General features: G+C 42.9%; 1 protein-coding gene across 1 annotated transcript in view; it reads right to left on the bottom strand.

Moving 5' to 3' along the window:
* Window positions 1-4,008: 4,008 nt before the first annotated feature.
* Window positions 4,009-22,321, bottom strand: part of spred1 (sprouty related EVH1 domain containing 1) — a 31,485-nt gene continuing 13,172 nt past the window's right edge. Inside the window, exons 2-6 of the mRNA XM_073483654.1 lie at window positions 21,939-22,209; window positions 16,647-16,815; window positions 12,595-12,641; window positions 6,414-6,569; window positions 4,009-6,293 (exon numbers count right to left, since the gene is read on the bottom strand). Coding sequence (XP_073339755.1) covers window positions 5,595-6,293; window positions 6,414-6,569; window positions 12,595-12,641; window positions 16,647-16,815; window positions 21,939-22,209 — 1,342 coding nt within the window. The 3' untranslated portion in view covers window positions 4,009-5,594. The remainder of the gene's footprint in view (window positions 6,294-6,413; window positions 6,570-12,594; window positions 12,642-16,646; window positions 16,816-21,938; window positions 22,210-22,321) is intronic.

Genomic DNA, 22,321 nt, shown 5'->3' with positions numbered 1-22,321 from the left:
TACTGCTAGTATAAACTAAATCATCATCTCCCTATACAAATACATACATCTACTCATATCCTATGGAATATGATGCATTGTTGTAGCCAACAGCATATAAAGTAGTTAAAATGAGCTCAACCTTAAACATCTACAGCAGTAAAATCTAACATGCAAATTAATGCAATGGTAATTTCAATCCAAAAACATCAGATATAAAAATAAAACACTGACGGGGACGATTTTTCTGCACAATGGGTACTTTTACTTCTCAAAGTTTAACATTTCACTGTACATTCTGCTGATAATACTCATACTGTTATTGTTGTGAATCCAGGGTTGTTACTTATAGTGGAATATTTTCAAAATGTAGTAAAAGTACCTTTACTTTAGTAAAATTATCTAAATACTTCTTACAGCCATTATTTTCATTATCAATTATTATGTCCTTACCTTTTTAAAAATTAAAATATGAAAAGAAAATGCTGTCACACCGCAACTCTGCTTATCAGTCTGCTGTTTCTGAAAAGAGCTGCTGTGATTATGATCAGTGATGGTCAAATTTGAGAAGCTGGAACAGAAGAATGTTTGATAATTAATTTAAAACCCATACTATAATTGATTATAAGAATTGTTGGAGATGAATTTTTTGCTAGTCGACAAATCGTTTCTGGATTTCTGGAGGTTTCAGTCGAGGGAGATGGTAATTTAAATCTTCACAGTGGACTTGAGCGTATGCACTTAGTGTGTCTTCATGATACAACACTCGTTCTTGTCTTGAGGCTGCCCTTTTTTTTTTTTTTTTTTTTACACACGGATTGCTGAAAACAAACACAATGAATCCTGCACAGCAAAAGATTAAAACTCACCATTTTATTATGATAATGTTATTTGATATGTCAAATTACAAGTGTATGATGTAACATAAAAACAGTTACAAACATATGTATGCATATTTACATTATATATTTATGAAAAGTAACGAGCTACATCTGTATAAAGAAAATACAACTATGACATGAGTTATTGGGACTATAAATTTTACATCATATACTTGGTATTCTCGAACCATGATAAGAAATACCTAGACGTGTAGAAACCAATAGAACCAGAACGAGAGATGTTAAATTATAAAATGGAAACTAGGATGGACGTGAGGCACTTTTTTGAGGTTGTCAGGATGTGAAAGCCGATGGCACTAAGAAACTTCAAGAAGAACAAAAAAACAAAACAAAAGGATGCACAGGAAAGAAATATGCACAAAGAGAGAGAGTGAAAGAAAGAAAGAAAGAAAAAGAAAGAAAGAAAACAGGCAGTGTTTACAGAATAGTTAAGAGTAGTACCATTTATACTGCAAGTTTCAAAACACAAATGTCTTCCACTATTTAGAACTAATCACATAAATGTTACATCAAGCGCTGTAAGATGAAAAAAAGCTTACATAGAGTATCATCAGTGCACCAAAGCATCGGAGAATTGAAACATAACCACTCAACTGCTGTGAAAAGTAACCTTTTTAAAACAATACACTGAAGAGAAACAGGTTTATATAGCTTTTTTCTTTTTTAATCTACACAATGTCAAGAATGTACACTTGTATGCATTCCCAAAGATATGCACAATTTTCCAAGATTGAAAGAGGATAAAAGACTAGCAGCAAAGTGGTTAAAACTGAAGTCTTTATATAATGCAGGTCAAAAAAATATATATATTAAAGCAGACAGACACATGTTGCATATATAATACAGTACATGACAGGAAGTTGCACTGTGCTGGTTAATGCAGAATGAGAAGTGTTATTTTCAGCATTCTCTACACTTTGTATAAATGCACGTCCTACATTTTTGCTTCTCAGCCAGCAAGTTTTAATCAGGTTCATCAAACCTTGGTTCAGCTTGCAATAATGCAGGGCAATCCAATTACAATGGGAGAATATGACAACCAACCAAACATTTGGTTACACACCAACCCCGCACGCACACACGCACGCCGGAAACTTACACACATACAGCGCACACACACACTCGTGGGCACACAAGAACGCACGTATATAGTAACACTCGCGCACCCACACACATGCACGAGTGTCCACTCACTTCATCACACATTTAAAAACTCACCGTCATGGTTATATGCTGTTGGAGAATTAGGGTTTAACAGTCGTTCATAGCTGATTTTTCTCTGTCAACACAATAAAATTAGTGATTGTATCTAGCAGCTTTATATGTACGTATGTATATATATATTTATATATCAAACTTTTGAAAACAAGTGGACTGCCACTACTGTACCGTGTTAGCACTATCCTTCGTTCTACCGTACAAAACTAGAGAGAAACTCTATTAGAAGCTCAATAGTCATTTCCATCACAAAACGCCCTCTACTTTTCAATGTGAAATAATACTAAAAGGTGACCTATGTACATAATGCTGTCAATTGAAGCTACAGTATATGCTGACAGCAACGATAAATACAGCTCTATCTTTAAAATTTCAAAGACAAAAAAAAAAAAAAAAAAAGCTGGGATTATTATTAAGAACTTAAATATAGTGTTAAGTATTTACAGGTGTTTGGAGTTTGGTACCAGGGCTTGGTCGACGTCTACCTATCATAGCGTTAAAGTGTCCTGTCCCGTCACTGACTCAGTCTGCAGAGAGGTCAATGTGTTTCCCACGTTAGAAAGTTTGCATAGAAAGAAAAGGGAGCGTTGGTCGGGGCGGAATTAGGAAAATAAAATGTTTCTCGTTGTTTTCGAGCAGGAGTGACAGGAGCTGAGAAGAGATGCGCATGTGTTACAACGCGGATGTTGTATCAAATCTGCTGTTAAATATTGAGGGGAATCACAATTAGCACTAATTTCAATCAGGCCAATGCCACAGAGTTAGGGATAATTTCACTTATTGCAGCCAGCGACCAAACTGAACTGGTATTACTGTCGGGAGTTTGCTCTAATCTAAGTGTTGTTCTTTTGGGTCAGGTTCAAACACAGCTCGACTCTGAACAGTCTGCCTAGTCCCTGTTTCTCAAAGGATCGTTAAGGAGTAGTTCGACATTTTGGCAATTAGCCTATTTGTTTATTTGAATCATTTGAGAAGATTGATACCATTCTCACATCTAACTGAGCTAACTAGCTAACGCCTGCTAGAGTTAGCTGTTACTGAATTTGACAGGTGGCCAATTCTTACATATTGCACCTTTAATGACAACAAATTTCACCATTTTGCAGGAGCGGCATCGCTGCATCCTGGACTTAAAATTGGTTTAAATAAATACAAACAAGCCAGAATTTTTTTTTTTTTTAACCCCAGAATGATAATTGGGGTAGCCAGACCCTTCTGCAGTGCTGAACACGTCTGGCTGCACGAGACTAGTCCTAAAGTAGCAAAATCCACCTACCAACACCACTAAGCTCACTAATTAACATGTTATATCTTGTTTAATCTGTACAAACACAAATATGTAAAAATGAAAACTTGGTGGTTTTATTGGGGGTTATGTGATGGACTAGTTCTTGGCCAACTTTACAGTTTTGCAAGGTAACCTCATGGTGCTAACAGGACTCCAGGAAGGTTCTGTGCCCTTCCAGGATATAGTCCCACATAAAAAACCCTGTAAAACCACAAATCGCCATTTTTATTATGTACTAATTAAACAAATGAGCTACAGCATGTTAATAAGTGAACTTTAAAAGTTGCTCGAGGCAGATTTTTCTTTCGTTTCTCCCCATATCCATTTTTATGCTAAGCTAAGCTACGCAGCTGCTTGCTCCTTAGTATGGAACAGGCAGATATTACAGTGTTATCGATCCTCTTATCTAATTTTCGGAAAGAATGCAAATAAGTACATTTCCAAAATGTCGAAGTACTCCTTAAACAGTTTGATCATGTCTTTGCTCTGGGAAACAGGACGCTGGTTTGTGCTGTTCATGTCTTAAGCCTTAATCACATAGTCAGTGGTGACGTTATATCACATCAGATCAACAGTGCATATGAAGACCTACGCACACTCACACACACACACATACATAGCATCTGTATGTTTTTAATAGCTAAGATACTCAGCATTCCTGAAACAATGCATTCATTCATTCAGGGCCTTAAATGAACACATACCGAAGGAGTGGACTTTAACTTTTGAGGAACAACGAAATACTACATTTACACAGGATATGAGGGGAATATTAAACAAAGAGAAACCCACTAATTCAAGGGACAAACATGGAAATTTGGAGAGGGTGCTGCAACCAAAGCTTGGAGAGCAGTGCTTTCAGGAGGGTTTTTTCCTCCCCAATGCCAAATTGGATGTTAAATTAAGTCTAAATTAAGTTTAAAATCGGAGGGATTCTCAATAAAAGAATTTAAGTGCCTCATCATTTACCCAAGGAGCACTGTGACCCCTTTACTCACCAAAACAAAACTTGCTGGTTGAGCAACATTTCAGCCTTTGTTTAAAAAAAAACAAAAAAATTATAAAATGAGCAGGAAAATAACAATGATGAAACAAAAACACCAAACAATTTCACTACAGCAGTAAATAACTGGATTAAAACTGAAATCCACTGAAGTGAATGAAATTGTCATCGTATTGGTTTCAATTCAGATGGTTCAAGAGGTTCTAATTCTATTTTCATGATGTGGAAAAACTATTTAGGGGAACTCGGCATGGTAAAGTCGTTACCATTTTTTCCCTTGTAATCATGGAATCGATCCCTTTATTTTGGAATGCAATCAAATGGTCTAAATCACCTCGGGAAAGAAATCATATTCTTCTAACTGAATTTTCAAAAGCTATACCAAGCTGTACCTTCAAAAGCAAGCTGTGACTTTTAGATTCTCTTCTAAATTCGATGGAACGGGAAAAAAAAAGGAATTGGCCATACATCCACCACAGCAACATCTCTCAAATGTTAAAATTACACTAAATGGTGGTTAATGTACCACAAGAATTTGAGAGGGTTACCTTTACTCTGGGGGGGAAATACCATTTCTAGTGCACTTTTCTCTGTCTAGTAATTACATTGTCAGCAAAATGCTTAAGCCATGAAGGAAAGGCCACTGTTACCCAACTGCAAATTCACAAAAAAGCAAGAACATATCCCTTTTAGCATACTCAAACAGCAAGTATTTTTTTCTGAACGCAGAATAGTTTTGTTTTCTTTTTTGTCATCAAGTTGTCACTCTCTGTACAAAAGACAATTTTTCCTTCATAAAGTTACACATTACTTGTAGTAGAGTTCTGACATTTGTGGCCTGGCTTTGTCAATGCATGAGTGAGAATGTGAGAGAGAGGTGTGTGTATGTGTGTGTGTGTACAGGTGTGTTTAGTAACATCTCCAAGTCTATTAATCTTGACGCCTCCTCCTGTTGTCCTCAGATTAAGCTCCTGAACTTAGCTTGATGCTCAGAGCCCCCACAAAGCATATGGTTTGTCCTCCACTGCTGCTTGTCGGCGACAAACACAAACTGAAATCTCCAAAAGCCCTCAGAGCTGGGGATCAACAACATATCACCCCGTCTGAGAGGGAATGAAAAAAGGATGCCGGCTTTTAATTTTCCGCTTTTATCCACTTCCTGTGTTAGCTAGCTTTGAGGGTGTCCCAGAGTCCGTCCGTCAGGTCACCCCGCGGCCTTGTGCTTGCCCCCGCAGCAGCGGCAGGCCTCGCCACAGTGGTGGCAGGCGCGCAGGGGCAGGTAGCAGCACATGCAGGGCGCAATGAAGGAGAGCGCCACCAGGGCGAGCCAGCGCAGACAGAACTGCTCGTCAGATGTGTCACATGAGCAGGGGTCTGAGAAGTCGCCCTCGGAGTCGGACATGCAGTGGTACAGCATGCTCTCTGCGCACAGCATGCAGCTGACTTTGTAGATGCACTGCTTGATCGGGTCGGGGGCGTCTTGGCACTGCCCCCGCCAGTTGTCTTCGTGGTTAAACATCTCCCGACAGTAGATGCAGCGCGAACGCTCGCCGTCCTCTCGCCGCCGCCGGCCCTTCTTGGACTTCAGCAGGGGCGAGGGCTGAGTCTTGATGGCCGTGTCCTTGCCCAGCCCAAGCCCCATACCTGTTCCAATGCCCATACCAGGGCCAGAGTGGGAGTCCCCACCAGGGCCGTCGGGGAAGAGGTACTCGCACTTCTTACTGTCCAGTTTGTGGAAGGCGGTGGGGAAGTCGAGGTCCTCGCGGTCGGCCTCCTGCTTCCACATGACAGGGTGGCGGTAGTCCTCGTAGCCGCGGATGAGAACGTCTTTGCGTGGGTTGATGCGAACAATCTCCTCATCGTCCATGTGAAAACTGACATGACGTGTCGACTTAAAGGAGACCTTTAAAAGAGGAGAAATTGAGAATTAGTCGGGTTACTCAAGTAACTACATAAGAAATACTTCATTCAAGACTGAGCAGAATTTTGAAGATATGATTGGTTGAATGAAGGAGAGGCAGACCTGTGGAGGCAGGTAGCGGCGGTTGCTCGAGGGGAACTCGTCGAAGGGTTGGGCGCGGACGTAGCAGCCCCTGAATGGCTCGGTGGAGACGACGTTGTTCAGCGGAGAGAAGGGCTCTTTCATTGGGGTACAGATGGAAGGAGGCTCATCACACACCTAGAAAACAAGACAGCAAGCGTTCAAGTCAGTCAGGTCAGCGTGACAGATAGTTTAAGGGAAAGACATCTGATGTTTCCCCTCAGACAGACTCACATTTAAGAAACACAAACAAGATTAATCTAATATTTGGCCACTTAACTGACATTATTTAGATTTTCAAGAATACTTTTACTCTAAGGTATCAGTTCAAGCTCTAAGAAATTGCAACAGTCAATCAATATTTTTTTATGTACTGCACATAAAAATAGGCATTAGCTGAAGCCCTCAGCATCCACCATTCCCACATCCTATGTAACCATCACACCATCAAAAGCACTAATGGTCGATCAATTCATTTTTCATAACCACAACTGTTTTGACTCAGGGTGTGTAGGCTGTGTGTGTTCCACTTGTAACCACCAGGGGGCATCCGGCGCCCACGCTCGGCCAAATGACTGTGCTGTGTGGTGATGACTCAAGGCCCCTTCTGTTAAGAACTCAGAGTTCCCATCAACCTTGCATGTGTTCCCACAAACATTTTAACTGATGCAAAATCTACAAACACGGGCCTAAAAAAAGAGGTGCTTGAAACCCTGAGACAGCGCGAGCTTTCCTCCCATCTCACGCCGAACAATCTCATAATTACAAGAAGGACGCTCACTGGTGATATCAGTTAGAATGAGATGTCTATAAATAACATCTTTGTGAATGCCAGTCTGCAGCAAAGACATTTTAAAATATAAATACGGCAACATTGACAGAAATAAAATAAATAGAAGTAGTCCGATACTTCAGTACTCATGGCAACAAAATCAGAAGTGATGGCTATTCATGATTCATGCGTGCAGAGGTGATGAGAGATGGGGGAGGATAGTCAGTTATTACATCAAGAGCTGTGTGATGATATTTCATGTCCAGCATTGTTTCAGCACAACCATCGGCATAACTTCCTGCTTGCTCCCGCACCAAACATCTAATCGCATATACATGAAAATAAGCAGAGCTGTGGTTGATTAAGTTCAGAATGAAACATTAAAGAATTCTGCCTTCTCACTACGGTCTTTATATTCAAACGGTCTGAAAAACCATTCGAATAAAACTGCAAAATAAATGGTCTTCAAGGTTATATCTGTCTCCGCTTAGACATACACAAACATGGACCCGCGCCGAGCTATCTTCACACGTACGAGTTCGATCCAACCATATTCGAGCCTCGTACACACTGGCTAGCTGTCCCTCTTTTCCCACACACACCCCGACCTCATCAAGGCAGGGTTAGTCCTCCTCTCTTCTCCTTCTCCCACCCTCTCCCTCTCTCTGCTCTGCGTGTGGAGGAGGCTGCTGGCTCTGGTTAGTCAGTGCCGTGTGTAAAGTAGCCCACGCCAGTGCTTTAACGCACAGCGGAAATCTGGTTTGCTCCCAGCTGCTGCTACAGTAATTACTGTCCTGTGGTTGCTAAGAGATGCTTCCTTTGACTTCTTTTTTTTTTTCCCCCTCTCTTTCTCTTCTTTTTTTTCCCTCTCTCGTCAGCCCCCCCACCCCACATCTAGACTGCTAACACATGGTGTGTGTATGTGTGTGACTTTGCTCCCTCTTTGCCTCCAAACATACCAAGTGGTGTAACACACATCCAGAGCGTCTGCAGGGGAATGTGAGGAATAGGAGACAGTGGAGGGGAGAGGAGAGAAAGAACAGAACAGGAAAAAATGACTTTGTGTTGTATTCGTGTGTGTGCGTGTGTGTGTGTGAGAGAGAGAGAGAGAGAGAGAGAAAGGGAGAAAGAGAGCGAGAGGCCAAAGAGTCTGCCGAGGGAATGTCATAAACCAGCTCCAGCTGGAGAAATGCAGCACAGAACTTAAAAAGCCAGATGACAGCTGTGTGTGTATGTGAGAGAAAGAAAGAAAGGAGCGAGGGGCTGGGGTGGAGGGCTGGTGGTGGGGGGTGAAATGGGAAACAGACTTGGGCTTCCTTTTAAAGCGCTTGCCTAAGCCCCACCATTCAAAGGCATGCGTGGGGGCCAATCTGGAGCTGAGCTGACCCTGGAGATGTGGCTGGGTGAGGGAGGAGAAGAGAGGAGGGAGAGGAGGGATGGAGGTGGTGCGGAGCCAGGGGCAACCTGGCTCCGCACCAACATCAGGGATCCATGCACTTCCGCCCTCAAAGGCACAGGGGCTCAGGACAGGGAAGGCTGGGGTCGGCCCATAAACTGAAAACCTACAGAGCACGCTGGATCTCTGCATTAGACAGAGAAGGAGAACAGAGAGGATGAGATGACGCGCATGTCACAAAAACTGAACGATTTATGTCTGTTTACATTTGTTTCTCACACTCTAGAAATATGGCTTGGCTTAAATGAGGCAAATCGTGAGTAGAGCTCATCCATGTGTCTTGTTAACTCAAAAAACAAAGAAGTACAGCCAAGTTCCAGGCTACTCTCCATGAATCGTGTAAACAAACAGTTCGGCATTATGGGTAATACGCTTATTAGCATGAGTTAGGGGTCTCTTCAGGATTCAACAAGTTAAATTTAAGAGTTTTAAGACCTTTTAAGACCATTATAAATTGCAATTTAAGACCTATTTCGAGTCCATACTGGCAAAAAAAAGTATGAAGGATACGAGGTAAACTCAGAATCCCAGAATTAATTGTAAATTAAATTAGTTAATACTTTGGTGATGCTCCCGATGTGAATACAGAACAACATTGGGTAATGGCAGGTATTGGCTGGTTGCTCTTCAAAGCGCCCGCTTTATGATTTTCTGATTTCCCATTCCTGCTTTAATTCCTTAATACCAAAAGATACTAAGACGAGCGTTTTCTTACACAATGTGCAGCGAGTTTAAGATTAATTATTTCCAACAGGCTTCAACGAAGGACTCTATGTGGTGTTCTCGAGCCAAATCTCGTTGAACTTGCACTTACCCATTTAAGATGAAGATAACATTAACAGAAACAATTTTTAACTTGTTCAGCTCTATTGCTTTAAGTTGTGGTTGCTTCGTCTGGCCTGGCCAAAAAATATTGCCACGCATAAGCCCCACAAAAAAAACACAATGTGTTGTTTTAATGCTTCGGTTTTTGTATTAATTAAAACAAAATGATCTCTTCTGTCTTCCATCTTATCATAATGTGTAAATCAGTCCGCTTTACAGGTGCTGGAAGGCAGATTTTGTAATCTTTGTACAGAACCAGGCTTGGCTGTTTCACACAGTTTCCAGTCTTTATGCTAAGCTAACGTCCAACTTTTCCTTTAAACCGCTCTTCCTCCTGGCTCAAAGGTGCTTTATGGAGCACTATTGAGACACACCAACCCCCGTCTCAAAGTCTCTGGTCTATGAGTAAGGCTGTAAAAGTCAACTGGCCAACAAAACCTCTGTGTACTAAACTGATAAGAGAAAACTTCCTGCCTGAGCTAAATTAGAAGCGGATGTTTTCCTGTGGCATTCGGGGAAAAAAGAACACATTTTACTTTGTACTAGCGGAAGGACTGTGGTGGTACGGCATAATTCCTGGCAGTGGGTCATCACAGCTGAGTGGAGAGTTGTGCAACCACTTTTTTTTTTTTTATAGCTAAAATATGTTGCATGTGCGTACAGTGTGTGTGTTGTGTGTGTTGTGTGTGTGTGTGTTGTGTGTTTCTGAGTGAGAGGAAGAATGTGGTAAGCTTGTGAAGGGCATACAAGTGGGTGCTGAGCCTCAGTGGGCAGGATGTGGGTGGAGAAGACCGTCTTGAACGCATGTACATTGACACACACACAAATGTACGCGCACGCCGGCTAGCACACAAACACAAGTCAAACGCTTGATGCAATGCAAGGCTATCATAAATTCCTATAAAGACCAAGGGATGCTTTTGAAGATGTCTGAATCTAATCAAGGAACTAAACAAAGCTTGTCGGTGACCTCCCATGCTGATGAAACACTAGAGTCTGCTTTCTCAACAAGGTTGAGGTTACCCAGGACCCATCTTCTAAAGGTGGGCCTGTCAATAACACAAACTAAAGGTCAGAACATATTTTTGGTTATCTGTGCGAACGCTGCTGTGGCTTAAAGCAGCACAGCTCATATCACATCTTGTTGTGTGCTGGTATTTGCTAGTTTCTCTGGCTGCAGCACTCGCCACTGGTTCACTTCTCTTTCTCTGTAGCCCAGGTCTCCGACCGCAACATTCGGATGCCAAATCACCATGGTGACACCCTCGGTGGCTCACTCGCTGAACCTTGTGAACACCCCCTTCTACCCCCCCTCCCGCTGCACAGCCCCCCCCTGCCCCCCCCTGCTGCCTAGCAACAGTGGTGCCATTGGATTTCCTGTATGTTCAGGCTGATTCCTTAAAGAGGAACTTCGCCACAGGAACAGGAACGCAGCTCTCCCTCCTTCACTGCTTCTCTAGTCCACGACGTATAGGATGTAAGATACTAGGGTTGGTCAAAGGTGATGACTAGCCTCTGACAAGTGCAATGAACTCGCAGCTGAAAATAAGTCAAAGGAGGTACAGAATGATGTCAGACATAAGATCTGGTGGGGCATTTTCACTAAACAGTCAGCACAAACTAAATACACCATGCAATGCAATACAGCCGCCCTGCAATGAATACTTTTTGAGGCGTCTCTTTTAGGTATTTGTTTGCTGTGGGCTAAATACCTTGGTATGTTTCGAAGCTGTACCTTTGTATACACCACAATGGTACAGTGTAAAAAAATACCAGAGCTGAATAAACACCTCTCTGACACTGTGTCAACTGTAATTAATTATAACAGCATGTCAAAACGGCATTCAACGCGAGTGAACATCAGCGACATTATCAGCTTGATTTTACTGTTTCCTGTTGGAGCGTCCTAACTGGCCGTGAGCGACACAGCGCGGCGCGACACTGCATGCCGGTTTGACCCCGAGGCACTGTTTCTAGTTTCATTCCTGTCGCTCACATGACATGGAAGAGGAACGGTTAGTTCATGAAGTTGATATACAATACAGTCTCCTTTTACTACAACCTAAATACGCCAGCTGGCAGGAGGAGCGGAAGATTCTGCTAAGAAGCCGTCTCTGTGATCGAGACACATCGATCACATCCATTTGCTAAGATCGCCATCTTAGCAAATGGATAGTGGTTAAGTCTCCAATCTGATCGCCATCACACAGCTGATAGATACATGGTTCATTTATATGATATAACAGGGTACATATTTAACAGATTCATGTATGGATGGTTTCTACATTTCTTGTCTGTGTACCTGTACAGTACAAGAACTGCCCTTCCTCCCACAAAGGTGTCTTTTCACCTACTTTGCAATCAGAGGTGACTGACGTTTCTGTAACAGGCCCGATATCTTGAACAAATCAACATGGGTGTGTGGACATGAACTATATACCTTTCTCTCCCTGAGAACACGACATTCTTAACCACACATGTCAGCAGTCAATAGAGCGCCACATGCCAGAAACACATACAATTCTTCACATAACGCACCTTAATGGTTCTCAACCTGTCAACAAAAAGAGGCCCAGCTCGTGAAGAAACGCATTCAGTGTGGAGACCATTGAAATAGCAGAGAATTTCCACCAAGCTGCCTTTGAACAACCAGCTCCTGAGGCAAAAGTTATTATATCGGCATCAGTTGTAACGAGAGTGACAGCAACCAGGTTAGATTGATAGAGACAGCTAAGCCTGCTCCAGCACATTCGCTGGCCAACACCCAGCTTCACCTCGGGGTCTGGCTGGCACTGGTTAAACACCTGTAAATCTCCAAGAACAACTGTTAGGAAACAAAGGCAGGTGTCAGCGCCTGGGTGGGACACATCAGGGCTCAAACATATGGCTCAGGTTCTAGCTATGACCTGCCTCCTATTTAACAGCGAGGGAGAGCTGAGTGATGAATTGAACTCTATAAAACCTACACCAGGTGCACTTCAACATTATAATCAGCCGTTTTTCCACTCCTTGACATGAAGATATTAAAAAATAATCGACGTGTTTTTCTCAGTTTTACACTGTATTGTATTTTCTCTTAGCCAGAACCTCTAAGCTTTAATCTTACTCACCGGTAGTCCATCCTCAGGAATATCCCCTTCCCCAAACGACCGACAACCTGCAAGAGAGAAGAACCCAGATGGGAAAAAGATTAGAGGCCTGACTCCAATATATGCATTGTTAGACAGACTAAAAGTTTACAATATTTAAGTGTCATGTATCACCTCCATATATTACCGACATGTAGCATCAGGTTTATTTACAAAACAACACCTGTATTGACAGCACATACATGTAGTGCTATTTTTAGTACCATAGACAGCTACATTTGATTAACAAATACAAGGAAGGCCTAGATTTAGGAACTTTCCCATGGAGGGGGAGGTTACCTCACAGAACACCAGTGAAATGACACACTCATTGACTCCCTTGAACTATTTGCAAGTCATATCTGCATTTCTAAAAATATCTTTATGCAAATGGTATTTATCAAAACCATTTCACCCTCAATGGATGACATGCACTTGCTCAACCAACAGATTTACATTGCTGATTCTTGTCAGGCCATAATAGGGCAAGAGTTCTGCTTTCCTCTTGACTGTAGCCTAATGGGGGGAGGAAAAAAAAGCTGCTCTGTGTCAGTGGGGCACACACAAGTTAATGAAATATGCATGTCTAGAATAATGTAACCCCGACCCTGGGCTAAAACGCCATGTGCCATTTCCCGCATCCAAAACGTCTCGTCTGCTGATGCTGGAGTCGGGGCTTATGTTTCAGGTAGCAGGCCGACTGTGTTACAGCTTTTCATTACCACAGAGAATCAAACTGTGGAGGGTGTAACCCGAGGAAGGACACTAGTCTCACTGATACTTAAACACAAAGTGCTGTTTTGTTAAACCCTTTTTCTACTTAAGCAGGGAGACATTAGTCCCATTGAGAGCACCATTGTTTAATAGGTAATCTTGTATTATTATTGTCTTTAGTTGTTTTTTTTTAAACTACCCAGAAGTTATACTTAAATACTGTATCAGATTTTACAGTTAATTTTAATTGTGTTCATATGTGTCAACAATGAAATCATCACACTTTACTGAGGGACTTCAGTGACGCCCTTTTGTCTGCAGAGCATGAGGTTTTGTAATCCAATAAAGTCTTGAGGGTTGTATTAGATGTGTAAAACTAGTGTTGGTACCAATTTTCTGTGCTTTCAATGTATTCCCTGAATCATAATGATGCCATGTATAAATACATACCTTTATGAGTAACTTAGGACTTGCTATCATTTGTCATACTGTGAGAATTTGCTCATCTATGACATTAAATTCTACTGAATAAATGTTGTTTAAAAAAATGTTTTTTCAAGTTTTTAATGTTTTAATCGTATTAAAAGGTCATTGTAACTAATATTAATAATTACAATAATTTCGCAATAGCATATACTGTGATACCTTGAAACTGTACCCTTGTATGATGTGTGTTATACCTGTGCACATCAAAAGTAATGTTTACTTTTGTACTACTGTATTACAAGCTCTGATATTCAGACTAGTATTGTAATTTGAAACACAGTGGTGCATGTCTCATGAAACCTGGGACTTGTTTGTCAGGCAGCAGCAGCCAGAACATATATAAAAGGAAATACTGTTAAAGAAACTTAATAGAAGGGGAAATGATTTGGGCTACTTTCTTGGCAATGTTGCAGAAAACAGGGATTAAACCATTTCCATTGGGATGAATGGGAAACTGTTTGTACCTGGGGCATCGAGAGGATCTTTTTAAAACTTAGGTCCACTTAATTAGGATCACTGAGGCCTTGTTTGAAGCACTGAGGCATCAGCCAGTCTGTTTGCATTCATTCACGGCACTTCCGTCTTTGCTACAGAGGCCAGAAGAATTCACCGGACTAGTGTTAGACCCGGTCGGTCCATCAGTCGGTCCGTCTGACTGAATCACATGGAGAAAGGTGTGTGTGTGTGTGTGTATGACTACACAGAGAGAGAGAGAGAGAGAGAGAGAGAGGCTTCCTGCAGCACGACTCTGGCAGTGCTGGGCCACGAAGCTGCCTGAGCCATGTGCCCGGCGTTACCATGGCAACAGAGGACTGCAAGACTGATATACACACACACACACACACACACACACACACACACACACACACACACACACACACACACACACACACACACACAGGCAAAACATATTCTCTCCCTCTCTCTCTTTTGCTGCCTCTTCTCTCCCCACACACATTCACGCAGCAGTCCAGCAGCAGAACGATGCAACAGGAATACAGAAGAACCTGCCTGCCTGAGCTAAAGAGAGGCATTACACAACACTGGCAGAATACAGAAGATGCCAGGAGAGAAAGGAGAGCAGAGGCAGGAGAGGACAGCAGGGGGAGAGAGAGAGAGCGAGAACGGAGAGAGAAAAGAGAAAGAGAGGCACTGGGGAGACCAAACTCACCATCACCTGCTGTAGCTGACATTCACAGGAAAGAGATGAAGCTTTTACTAGCAGACAGAAACTGTACAGCCTCTGGGTGAGGTGGGCTGAGGGCGATGTGTTTAATCAACACTGACCGGCAATCAGAGACGTTCAACCTTCTTCCCGAAGCATCCCGTTATGTGAATCAGGGCTGCAACTAACTATTACTTTCATTATTGATTCATCTTCAGGATAATTTCTCCAATAATTGTTTGGTCGATAAAATCTCCTAGAAAAGTGAAAGTAGTTCTTCAAACACTCCAAACTACAAAAGTACTGAGGTTGCTATCATAGAGGACTAAGAATACTGGCAATTATCTATATTTGAGAGGCTAGCAGTCGTACATTTTGGCCATTTTCACTTGAAAGGATTAATTTAAGGATTGCTGATTAATTTTCTGTCAATCTACTCATATAAAGTCCAGTTACACAGCCAAAATCAACCAACTTCTACACCAACCAAGCGGCCCTTACATCTGATATGACATTGTTATCCTTTCAAAAATATAGTTATGTTCATAGCAATCAATGATTCTTTGTTCTCCTGCTTCGACTGGAAAGAAGATGACAGGCAGAGCTACTTGCAAAGCCAGCCCTACAGCTGTTGCCCATGATTACCTTTTACGTAGACTGTGTGTGGACTTGTGCCCAGGAAGTGCAAATCTCAGATAAACGCTTGTGGGCAAGAAGCAACTGATGCCTCGCGGTGATAAGCCTTTTACGATATGTTCTGCTGTACCTCCTCTATGCTCCCCAGGGTTCCCAGGTCTAGAGAGTAAAGGAGATTATAGCTCCCCAGCCAGCCAGCCAGCCAGCCAGCCAGCCAGCCAGCCAGCCAGCCAGCCAGCCTCTTGTGTAACATGGGGCTGGGTGGCAGATTGCTGAGCTGGCAACTCTCCTGCTAATTGGATGACTTTGCAACCTCTGGCACTGTACTGAAAAATAATGCTTATCAGAACCCAAAGCTGCTAACTAAACTCAAAGACTCAGCTCCAACCGAGTGTGATATCTAGTTTAGCTTAAAGAACAATTGTACGAATGCCACAGTGAACACAGACAGAACAAACCCTACCTTTCTTTTTTTTTTTAGACTAGACCTACCAAGTCTGAGCAGCACAAAAGCCCACAATGGTCAAGTTTCTTCTTCCCTATCTCAGGTTGCCACTCCTCCTATTTGTCCTAACTCTTGCCCCCAGTCTTTCTTAACAACCCTCCCTCCCCTGTCCTATATCAGCCGCTGTCTGGGCGCAGCGTTGCCCTGCCAGTCTCTACAGGAAGCAGAGAGTTTATCTGGGCAGCTGGCGCTGATAAGATAACGCGCGAGGGGTAATGCTTGGGTGAGTGAGCAGGTAGCAGTGGGGGGAAGTCATCAACGCTAATCAACGCTATGCATCTCTCCTAGAACAGATGCTAGGTCAGCCATTACAAAGCCAATGACAAACAGGCAGGAATGCAGGCTGGAGACACCCGCTAACAGGATGCACGCCATGTTCATACACATACACCCGTATTACTTTACACGTATTGGATGTCTGCCAACACATACAGTATAGTGCGACCTCTCAAAGGGGATTCCAAACAAACCCAGTGTTTTAAAAACACACACGCAGGCACCATTTACTACCCGTCAACACACACACACCTTGGTTGATGTCCTCAATGGCCCGACGTATGCCCCGGTCAAAGGCACGGGCGTCAGCGGGGCTCTGGAAAGTCAGTCCGAACTTCTTGTCGTTGATCCTCCAGTGGTGGAAGATGGGGTTGACCTTGTTGTATACTACGTCTTTCTGCAGCACACACTCCAGGACCACCTGACAACAAACACACACACAGAGTTGAGTTGAGAGTGAAATAAGGCACTTGAGCATTGAAGTGACATTTGGTCAAGCTCAAGTTGTTGGCATGCAGGCTGAAACCTGCATCATTTAAAAAAGGTATAATGATGAAACTAACTGGGGAACACACATGTAAATCCTTCATCTTACCCCTCACCCTAAGCTGTTTAAATGTGTCACATTCAATCATTCCACAGCAACACGAGAACAGAGTGAAAGAGGTTCAGAGCAGAGGCCTGCATCTGGAACTATATAACTCCAGGGTTTCTAAAATAGAAAACGAAAAAAAAAATCATCCTAAACCCAATAATTTCACATACCTCTTTGGATAATTTGTAAAACACATTCTAAATGGTGGGGTTTTCATTACAGATGATGATAAAGTCAGAGAGCAGCGGTGGTGGCAGAAGAAGGGGAGGTTATGTATGTTTTGGAGCCAGGCAGCCCAAGTGTGTGGCAGAGAGAGACTGTGTTTCCAAAGCCTATTATTAATCAGGGCTACTGGGCCGCCTCCCGGCCTTCCTCTAGGCAGATTAAATGAAATGAGAGACGGCCATTACAGTCTTTGAGGTTTTTTTTTACCGACGTGCACGAGAGGTGGCTTAATGGGGTGTGAATGTGTGAGCGTACGCATGGCGATCCGCGCAAGAGAAATTGTGAGCGCCGGAGCCGGTGTGGTGAAAAGCACTGACCCAAGTGCTACACTGTGCATCTTCGCCTCAGGAGGACAGCCGCAAACTGATACTCAACAACTGAAAGCAGATTGTACAGTTAGCCGTCGATCCGTAAAACAGTCAACGCGCACAACTTAAGAGGTTGAAACGTGGCTGCTGTGTGAGAGGTTGCTGATATGTGATATGTGTGTCAGAGAGGGTGCACAAAGGTATACGTTTCATCTGATGGTCTGAGCAAGAGCTGGTTTTTACACTTGGTTGTAAGTGTACTGGAAGATGTTTCTCTTAATTTCTGTCCTCATGTCAATACTGCATACATGCCTCCCCAAGAAAAGGAGGGGGGCAAAGGTTAAGCCAGTGAGGATGAGAGGGATGCATGTGAGGAGGATGGGCTGGCGAGGAAGGGGTGGGGTGGGCGGGTGGGCGTCCGCTGCGCCTCTGGGGCTGATTGTGGAGGCGAGACTGAATGGAGCCGGAGCAGGTAAGGTGAGCGCACAGTGTGGCCGACGGAGGAGGAAGTATCACAGTTGCATGGAAGGACGATACTTAACACCGCATTCCACACTGCGCTCAGAGAAAAGAGAGGAGGAGGAGCCACCCTGACAGAAAAAAAAAAAGAGAGAGGGGGGACAGAAACGGAATAGAGGCTGGAGATGTAAGAGGAGGAGAGGTACGGACACGGAGACAGACGTGAGCTGAGACGTGCAGAGAGGAGCGAAGAGATAGTGTGGACTAAGTTTACATACATCCTAGAAATTAGGCTATGATCTATAAACGCAGCCATCAGAATTATAACTACGATCTGATAATCATTTCAAGATTTCAATAACAATGCTTGAAATTAAAGGATATATTATAATCGGAACAAAATAGTTTGTTTTGAGCATATAGATGTGAGTTTTTGAAGGCGCTGGTTGCAATCACCCAAGAATTGCAGCTAATCAAACATATTTTGCTAGCAGAGACGATTCAAAACAATCACATGACAAGGTTAACACTAGAGACAAACAACTGTATCAAGAGGGCCGTTGCCCCGAGGCAAAGCTTTTAAAAGTAAGCCTGATCTACACCACATTCACAGCTGCACCAATCAGAGGGAGTCGCAGACTACAAACGACAGCAACCGAGGTGAAAGCTAAGCCATAGATTTGTCATAATCCGAGACCCAGAATGGTAAGTAATCATCGACCAATTAGAGCTGTAGTTTTTTAAGAGAGTCAGAGAATCAGAGTGAAGGAGAGAGAAAGAGAGAGAGAGAGAGAGGAGGGGGGGAGCAAGGAGGAGAGTGATTGGTAGCTGTATGGAGAGTCAGCTGAGTCATCACCAGTACACTCTGTGCCGCATCACTGCGCTTATAGACAGATCCCCCTCCACCTCTTCCGTCTCCCATCCAGCTGGCTCCACCTCTGTTTCCTGCTCTTTGACTACACACGTCTCTCTGCCTGATTCATATCTCACGCACCCCAATCACCTCGTTTCTACCGGCCAAAAAAAACCGGACCTTTGTGATTTCATAATCACTGCATCTGTTCTGATCTGATTTCTTTTCCATCTAGATCAGGTTCCTAGATGACGGGGCGGCGTCATTGTGCTTTTTCATTCTGTCCATTTCAGGCATAAAAATGATATCTCTCAAGGCGACAAAGAACTACATCTACGACATGGGACTGCATTTTCCCTTTGTCGTGTTTTAGACATAACAAATCAAACCAAACACCCTCTCAAACATTCAAAAGCTCTTCCCTCGGCCTCTTTTTTTCTGTTTTCAACATCACTCATACAACGTAATTATGGTCTTTCATTTACCTTTGAAATCAAAACACTGACGTTACTGTTTTAGACAACACTGTGGTAACAGCTCCTGATATTGCCCTGCGTTTCGTCTGACACTCACTAACGTATTCTTATGTGGTTTTGTCTGTTGCTGTTGTTTTCATGGACTCATCACCCTGCCTCTCCTCGTCTTGATGCCCTCAGATTGTCGGTAGCGCTGTGGTTGGTGCCAACACTATGGCAACTGGGTGGCATCCCCGACAGACCTACATATGGCTGGGTGTTTGTTGTGGTGGCTGGGGGTAGACTCTGGCGGTGATAGGGGTGTTTTACCACATCCCAAAAGAGTTCTCTGAGCCATGTCTGTACCCTGTCTGAACAACAGCATTCCCGTCGCACCCTTTCCTGTGCCACACACACGCTTGGATAGCAACGCACAAAACACAAACATGGCGTAAACACAAAACACACATAAAATGTGTTCAGTCAAAGAAGATTAAAAAAAAAGGTGATTTAGACGCCCAGCTGTAACAAGCCTCTAATGTCGGATCGTCAGGAGCCACCAGACTGTGTGCATCATGGTGGCCTCCTTGGTCTCCTGACATCTGACAGACAGTTCTGTCTCTCTCTTTAACACAGATTTACACTCTCATTACCACAGACCAGGATTATCCCAGTGCATCTACTGGATCTGTTTTACATCTACAACACAGAATGAGTCCGTGAGAAGAAGGTCATGAGCTTTACAGCAGCTACAGCAAACGCCATACGGATTAAAACTGCAGAAAAAGAGGAAAAGAACTGCCCTTTGCAGTGTTTGTATGTGTACATGTAGCAAAATGTGTAAAAACGTTCACAGCTACAGTCAAAGTGGAGTTATGCAGGTGAGGTTTCTTCTTTGCTGTGAATGATCCTGATACTGCTGGTCCCACTGCAACATACTGACAAATTGTGCTTGTGAAGTTGAATTATTTGTTTGAGTCTGTAAATGCAGATGAGGCTGAAATAGCATTTTGTATTATTGGGGTGAATTAAAACCGATAAACAGTAAAGAAGATTTAGCCGATCGTTGATAGCTTTAAACAATTATTTTGTGCTACACGATATGGTACAAAAATCATATTGCGATTACTCTGACAGATAATGCAATTGCTGTATTACTCACAATATGTGGGAACGGTCATTTTTGCATCACAACTATTAAAATCATGATTACTGGAGTCTTTACTGAACCAAGATGTTTTCTTACATTTGGAGAACAAGATTTGTAGGCCAGTATCTTGTTATAACGCATTTTACCTTTACCAGCTGCACCCATATCACAATACAGTGACTGCACAGAGTTTGGAAAGAAAACCTGTAATCAGGGCTGGACGATATGTCCTGCAAATAATATTGTGATACTTTCAGGCTATATTCTGCTACTCTATATATATCTAATATATATATTGAAATCTCTCCAAAACACTTCATAAATGCTAAGACGTATAATGCCAGGAAAAGACAACAGTTATGCCATATCACGATATATAACAAATGACTAGTAGTCGACTAATCAGCCAGCTGGTGACGGAAAATTAATGAGCAGCTTTTTGGCTAAAGAATTAGTTGGGTTTTTTTTTTTTTGAGAAAATTCTAAATATTTGCTTTCATTTGATTCCAGCTTCTCAAATGTGACAATTTCCTGCTTTTCTTTGTCATAATTGAAAATTAAGTGACTATTGAGCAATCATTGGGTTTTCAACTGCTGGTTGGACAACAAGCATCATGTTCATGTCACCTTCGGCTCTCGTAATCGTGTTTACATTTTTCAGTATTCTCAGAAAAGAAAACGATCGTCAATGGCAGATTAATTGATAATGAAAATAATTAAGTTAGTCGCAGCCATAATATGAAAAAGCCGGTTTTATAATCTTGGATTTATTTCTTTGACTGTTTATCCCATGTCAGTGTGTCAGGTCACATGGCAACTAAAAAGATTATAAAGGGAAATATTAGCATGTCTAAAAACCTATATTCTCACTGCTTAACTATGTAACTATATAGCGCTTTGTACACATAGACATTTAGGATTTTTTTTTTTACCATTAACAAGGAACATATTTTCCTGGCTTAATTACCGACACATACAGTCTTTACATCACACATCAAGACAGAGGAAATGCTCATAAAAAGGTGGGCAAATCCTTGTGTACTCATGGAAAACCAGAGTGAGTGTGAATTTCCAGCCCGTATTCCATCATTTCAGTCCCTTCCAACCTCTTTGTGCGTTTCCCACATCCCTCATCCCACATTCTTCGCTCCTGAGTAATCTGCCCTTCTCCCTGATGATATCATCATGCATCACAGCATCACGCAGTTCGCTCCTATTTTCAGATACCTGCGCCATGGAGGAAAGCCAAACAACCACTTCCTGTGTGTGTGAGTGTGCTTGTGAGTGAGACAGAGAGAGAGAGGGGGGAGTCTGGGAAAGGGGGGCTCAGGGTGATCTCATCCAAGAGAATGCACCATCTCTGGTTTGTGCACCTGAATGTGCATGAAAGAGAAGGAATGACTAAATAACAGAGCGAGTCAACCTATCATCTTGTGTAATATGAATTTATGCAGCGTAGCATAACCTAATACATTGAAATGAGCTGGAGGTTCCCTTACCAATTTGTCTTTGAGCCTCTCGCCCTTGATGTGGAACTCCACAGCGGTGGGGCTGGGACTAGGGCTGGGGCTGGGACTAGGGCTGGGGCTACACGGGCTGAGGTTGCTGCTGCTTCCTCCGCTGCCTCCACTGTGGGTGCTGCTGCTGTCCTCCGCCCTGCTGACCTTATAGACGGTGACACAGCTAAGGCCTCCGCCCCCCAGGGGAAGCCACCCACCGCTGGAGTCATCCCGAGTCATGACCACTGCTCTCACACGCGCATAACTGTCACTGTGGAGGAGGAAGGCAGGACAGGAAGAGAGGAAGATGAGGAAGGTGGAAGGAATGAGAAGAGAGGGAAAGAGCAAAGGAAAACAATGCTTTTAGTAAACATAATCAGCAG

Source organism: Pagrus major, chromosome 16, assembly GCF_040436345.1.
Source record: "Pagrus major chromosome 16, Pma_NU_1.0".
Taxonomy (NCBI): Eukaryota; Metazoa; Chordata; class Actinopteri; order Spariformes; family Sparidae; genus Pagrus; species Pagrus major.
This window is presented reverse-complemented; position numbering and strand designations above follow the sequence as displayed.